General features: G+C 27.1%; 1 protein-coding gene across 1 annotated transcript; it reads left to right on the forward strand.

Annotated features, from left to right (window-relative positions):
* Positions 1-763: 763 nt before the first annotated feature.
* LOC143561499 (replication protein A 70 kDa DNA-binding subunit B-like) lies at positions 764-2,654 on the forward strand (the record flags this gene model as incomplete). The annotated part of the gene is made up of 8 exons (XM_077049572.1): positions 764-923; positions 1,006-1,273; positions 1,379-1,469; positions 1,558-1,700; positions 1,791-1,881; positions 1,982-2,117; positions 2,207-2,382; positions 2,474-2,654. Coding segments are annotated over 8 exons (1,246 nt in total), but the record flags the coding sequence as incomplete, so codon positions are not given.
* Between the last annotated feature and the right edge of the window lie 3,606 nt (positions 2,655-6,260).

The raw sequence follows: 6,260 nt of genomic DNA on the forward strand, positions 1-6,260 counted from the left end.
GTTTTAGTAACCTTTCAAAAATAATAATTGTGAAATTTTAATTTTGTTAAGACAATAAGTTTAGTAAGTTTTGAAATAATAATTGTGATTTTTCAAAACAAACAATATTTTTTCAAAATGAAATAATAACATAATTAAGTAAAAAAATTATGATTTCCTTCATTTTTCCGTTTACCATAAAATAATCCTAAATTAAGGAATATATTTTGAAATATTTTCAAAAAACCCGTTTCATTGTGAAATCTTAATTTAATTTTGTTAAGATTATAAGTTTAGTAAGTTTTGAAATAATAATTGTGATTTTTTTTAAAACAAACAATTTATTTTCAATTGACAATAATAACAATAATTAAGTAAAGAATATATGATTTCATTGACTTTTTCCGTTAACCATAAAATAATCTTAAATTAAGGAATATATTTTTGAATATTTTCAATAAACCCGTTTCATTATGTTAATAATGAAAAAGTTACCTTAAATTTATAAATATAATAAATCTGTTATTTTTGGAATAAGTATACCTACAATAAACCACTAAAATTTGTTTCATTTTTTATTTAGAAACTTTCTAAACATAATATGTTTACCATAATTTATAGTTTATACATTCTGCTATATAAATACCTAGGTAATCATATAAGCCATTATCATAGTGTTCATAACTAAAAATTCTCCAACAATGTAAGCTCATCCCTTTTTATTCATTTTGTTTATGTTTCAAATAATTTCTTCTAATCTTTTATATTTTTATTTTATTCATAGGTCAGTGGAAGATCAAAAATTTACCATGTTTAATGAAATTGATGTTCTAAAAACATCACCATCAACTCTGAAGGTTAGAGTTTTAAGAATGTGGAGCATAAAAGACAACAAAAATGTGAATGAGGATTTTCTGATCGAGATGGTGCTCATGGATGAAAATGTACTTATTTAATATATTGTTTTACTTTATTGTTTTACTTAAAGATTTTAATTCTCATATATATTTTTTGCTTTAATGACAGGAGAATCGAATCCAAGCAACAGTTTACAAACAGAATATCTACAGATTCAAAAGATTCCTCAAGGAAAGCTCAACTCTGACTATAGTTAACCTGAGCGTTGGTTTAAATGGATCGAACTACCGTGTGATTGACTGTCCCAACAAATTGGTGTTGGGACCAAACACACATGTGAATTCATGTCAGGAGTTTGATGGTCGTCTGTTTGGTTTTAAGATGATTTCTTTTGAATCACTAATCAATAAAGATATTTTTTTGAAATCGACAGTTGGTATAAAATAATTTTTTGACATGCAAATATATAGATTTATAGTTTTAGTCTTAGATTTCCATTAAATCTGTTAATAAATTATTTATTTATTTTTCTTTGTGTTAGATATTATTGGTCATGTGGTTCATGTGTTCAAGAACAATGCTTCAAACGTCAAGGACAAAAACAAGCGTACAATGGAGATATGTGATTTACGGTATTACTATTACACCTAACATTTGATTACATATTTAGGTTAATAAACTTTATACTTATGACTGTTTGTAACGCTTCTGTAATTTCAGTGGAAACTGTGTGTATCTCATACTATGGGATCATTATGTGTCTGAGCTCTCCAAATATGTAATTGAACATTTTGATGAAGGCCATGCGATAGTTATACTGCAGTTTGGTAGGGTTAAGTATTACACCGGTTCTGATGGTAAAGGTAACTATGTATACTGTTTTTAACTTTCTTGTGTTTTAACATGTCACTAACTTAAACTAATGTGTCGTTTTATAATTTTCCTTTTTTTAGAGAAAGTTTATGTGTCGAATTCTTTTGGATCTAATGTTAGCCGTTTCTTTATAAACGACTATTTATTTGAGATTGAAGAATACAAAAACAGGTATATTATTAAACCAATATTGTTTTCATTTATGTATTAAGTTTGTAAATTTCATATTATATTACTTATTCCTAAATTCATTAAATATTAAATTTTGTAGTTTGGTGGATCTGCTAAATGCCAATGATGTTTCTATTCGTAAACCGATTCCGGTGAAGATGCTGTCGTCTGTTGATGATGAGTTTTTGAGAGCAACAGATTTTTTTAACATCGGTGATATTTGTACCATTATATCTGTAAGTTAATTATTACAATCTTTATTTTATCCTAATTATCTTTCAACCCTAATTGAATATTTATTAAGTCCTGTTGTACTATAATGCAGCCTAAAAGTATCATTATCCTTGGTACAATTAAGGCAATCTGCCCAGATACGGAATGGTATTACATTGGGTGTAATACTTGTAGCCGTAAGCTCATGGAAAATAATGGTGAAGGTGGAAAGGAGTATGAATGCAAAACAGTAAGATGCAATGTTTTAGGTGTTATCCCTACACCTAGGTATTTATTCAATTCAAATTCAAATGTCTAATTAGTGCATTGTAAAAGTATATGTTTTTCTTTCAATTTACCTATTTATACACTTTTCTAGGTTCAAGATCAAAATAAGGGTACAGGATTCCACTGGAGTTGTGTCGTTGACTCTTTTTGATAGAGATGCTAAAATGTTGACTAAGAAAACAGCTAAAGAATTGATTGATTCTCAAAATGAGGTTTGTTTACAAGTAAAATACTTTTTTAATTGTAACAGTCATCTATATAAGAGATGGTAAGTTTAACAATGATTAATATTATATTTGTTTCTTTGCCGTCTAATTTATTACAGAATAAGGTGGAAAATGGTGGATTCCCTGCTGAATTGGATTCTCTCTTAGAAAAGATATTCGCTTTTAAGGTAGATGTTGCAGATTTCAACTTCAGAAACAATGTCGAGGACTATGGTATTAACAAGCTTACTGATGACACCAATATTATCACAGAGTTACAGAAAATGCTTGATGTTCGTTTGGTAATAGCATAATCTGAAATTTTTTTTATTAAATTATATTTCATAATTATTTCTACTGACATATGTTGATTCCATTTTTGTCTTATCAGTAATCAGATTCTAATTCTTTAACGTCTAGAGCATCTATTTCTGAATTCCAGTCATTCGGTTCTGTTTCTGTTAAGGTATGGATATTTTTTTAATATATTAGTTCAAACTTATAAATATAGTTAACAGAAAGATGTGAAACATGATTGTGTATTCGCTCTTACTTTTTTAATAACAGCTTTCTGAATTTGGAGATAATCAAACTCCAAGTTCAAAAGTTGAGGCTCGGGATTTGGCAACTGATACAAAGGAACGTCAACGTCTTCTGACGATAAACTTAAGAGAAAACTAGTTGAAGTTTTTGAAGTTGACGATGATGCTAGCATGTCGTCCACTAAGTTGAAGTCTAAGAATATCGAAGAGATGGGAACCACCAGTCAATCAGGCGAAGGAGCAGCCCTTTTAATTCCTAAAGTGGAGAAGGAATCTAAGTGAACATTTTCATTTATGTAGGTTTACACTTATGTTAAGCCTTTTTGAGATATTTGGATATTTTATGTTTGGTTTTTCTCTTTTATTTTTTTAAATGATTGTTTTTGAATGTTTGTTGAGATGAACAATATATTTTCCATTGGTTGAGTGATCATACTTAAGTTTTTATTTAACTTTATTAAATTAATGTTTAGTTGTTGTAGGTCTGACTTTGAAAACAACATAAGTTTATATTAGTTTATTAACATGTTTTATATTTTTCTTGTATAAATTTAATCTAAAACAACATAAGTATAAAGTTTTATCCTACTCTATTATATTTTATTTTATCTATACCATCATATGTTTCATATGCATTATATAACTTATCAGTTGACTATATTATAAACTAAATAAAAAAATATGTTTAATGTTCATAAATATTGTAAAACCCTGGTGTGAAATTCCACTCTTTTTAAATAATTAATGTTACATTTTATTTGTGAAATTCTACTTTATCTAAATAGTTTTTGTTTTTCAACTTTTGTAATTTTCTGATACAACTGTTTCGTTTTATTTTTTGTATTACAAATGTATAGTATATTTTTAAAAACATTTTTATAATAATAAACTAAAGGTTACAATTAATAAAAATGTTATTTAATAATTATTTCTAACATGTATTCATCAAGCCTGGTGTGAAATTGTACTTTATTTAAATAATCATGTTACATTTTATTTATAAAAATTTATTTATGTATAAAATAAATTTAAGACAACGTTTTTAATATAACAATAAAATAGTTTATGTTTTTCAACTTTTGTAATTTTCTGATACAACTTTTTCGTTTTATTTTTTGTATTACAAATGTGTAGTATATTTTTAAAATATTTTTTATAATAATAAACTAAAGGTTACAATTAATAAAAATGTTATTTAATAATTATTTCTAACATATATTCATCAATATCTTTATATCAAATTGATTTCAAAATCATAATTTGGTAGCAAATCAGTAATAGAAATTATTTATTAAATTATATAAATTTTGTTATAGATATTTGCTAATTTTATAAAGTTTTAACATGATCCAATAGAAAAAGTCCATTCCATTAGGCCCATACCAATATTTTCTGTACACAACTTTTTAAAATAAACGACTCTTCGTTTATTAATGTTAATTATCCTCCTAAATTATTTTACCTCGATTTTTCTGGAAATTCCTGCCATTGTTACCGAAGATTGACTCAAGTTTTAGAAAAGCTTCCTCTTCTTCTTTGATATAGATCTCAATCAATGGAGAATGTAAGTACTATACTGTGATCTACTTTAATTTGTTAATATTCTTACTTAATATTGTTCTAATCGTTTTAGCCCTAATTTATATTAACCGAAGATGATTTTTAGTCACAATCTTTAATGTTGTTTTGTATGGTTTTGTCATAACATTTAGCTTTTCTATTTAGTTCGTCTTCAACTAAATTATAAACTGATTATACGCTTTGTGCATGCTTGAGGGTGTTAACTATAATATTAGTATTTTAAACATCGATTATTTTGTTATAAGTTTGGAGATAACAAGTTATTGTTTTTTGATTCTTAGTTTATTATTGTTATGTGTCAATGTATTTGCTTTGTTAAGATTTTGGCATAAACATGTTCTTATAGTGATAATTAAAATTTTAAAATAATCATATAATTATCAATGACAATATATGTATATATAATTGACAATAATAACATAACAGTTAGTGTCTTTAACATTTTTTTATTAACTCATATTAAATTGTAAATAAACAGAATGTTATTCCTGCGGTTTGCATTTTCTATCACAATGTAAACAGAGAGACGGTATGTATTGTAAACTCTTTAATTATGTTTCAATTACTGTATTATACTTTAACTACAACATAAAATTTATTTTAGACACTTCCAGCTGTATTTTGTCAAGAGATTTTTGAACCAGGTGCTAATATGCACCCGGTTGTTTTATATCACAAAGACAAAGATTGGTTTGTTGAAGTTGAATTCATAAACGGACGTTATGTTTTTCAAAATGGGTGGGCCCAATTTGTTGTAGACAATCGGTTGATGTTCGGAGATGTCTTGGTTTTTTCTCTAATTGACCAAAATGAATGGACATTCGTTTACGTTAGAGATCATCCAGTTCATGACGACATGGTTGTTGATGCTGTCGTTCGTTACCCTACTCTTAAATATCTTGTAAGTAACGGTGTAAATGAGTTATTAAATATTGAACAAACCTTTTACTCATATAAGAGATGATTAAATTTTGTTATACTATTTTTTTATTTTTTTATATGTTTGTAGCCATTGAGAGATGATCAGGTTAGATGCTACTTTAGTTTACAGCCAGGACAGTATGATCATATCATTGTTGAGGCTGTTGATGGATTTAAATGGAATCTATACATTCAGTGCGTCAAACTTACTACTCCGAGATTTGGTATTATTGGTGAGTGGGATGACCTGTCCAAGCATTGTAAGCTTGCTGTTAATAATTATTTGGTGTTTCAACGTCTTCAAGGTACGTGGACGTTTAGAATGTATGTTTTTGATAACCGTGGTATCGAACGTGTAAATTTTAACGATGATTTGGTATACACCGGTCCAAATCTACATCCCGAACTCGGTTATGTTCCAATGGTTATCGAGATTGAAAGTGATGACGAATCTCAACCTCACAACGTTGATGAAGGTATTTTTATTAATTTTTTATATCTTCTATATTTGTGTACACTTTAGTTAGTAATTACTTTATAACTTATATAATGTGTATTTTTAGGAATCGATGTTGCTATCGAAGATGATGTTGGTATGTTAGACGTTGATGAGCCGGTGTTGGATATT

Source organism: Bidens hawaiensis, unplaced genomic scaffold, assembly GCF_021521415.1.
Source record: "Bidens hawaiensis isolate Kalapana, Puna unplaced genomic scaffold, B.hawaiensis_p1.1 tig00020692_1, whole genome shotgun sequence".
NCBI classification, from domain to species: domain Eukaryota; kingdom Viridiplantae; phylum Streptophyta; class Magnoliopsida; order Asterales; family Asteraceae; genus Bidens; species Bidens hawaiensis.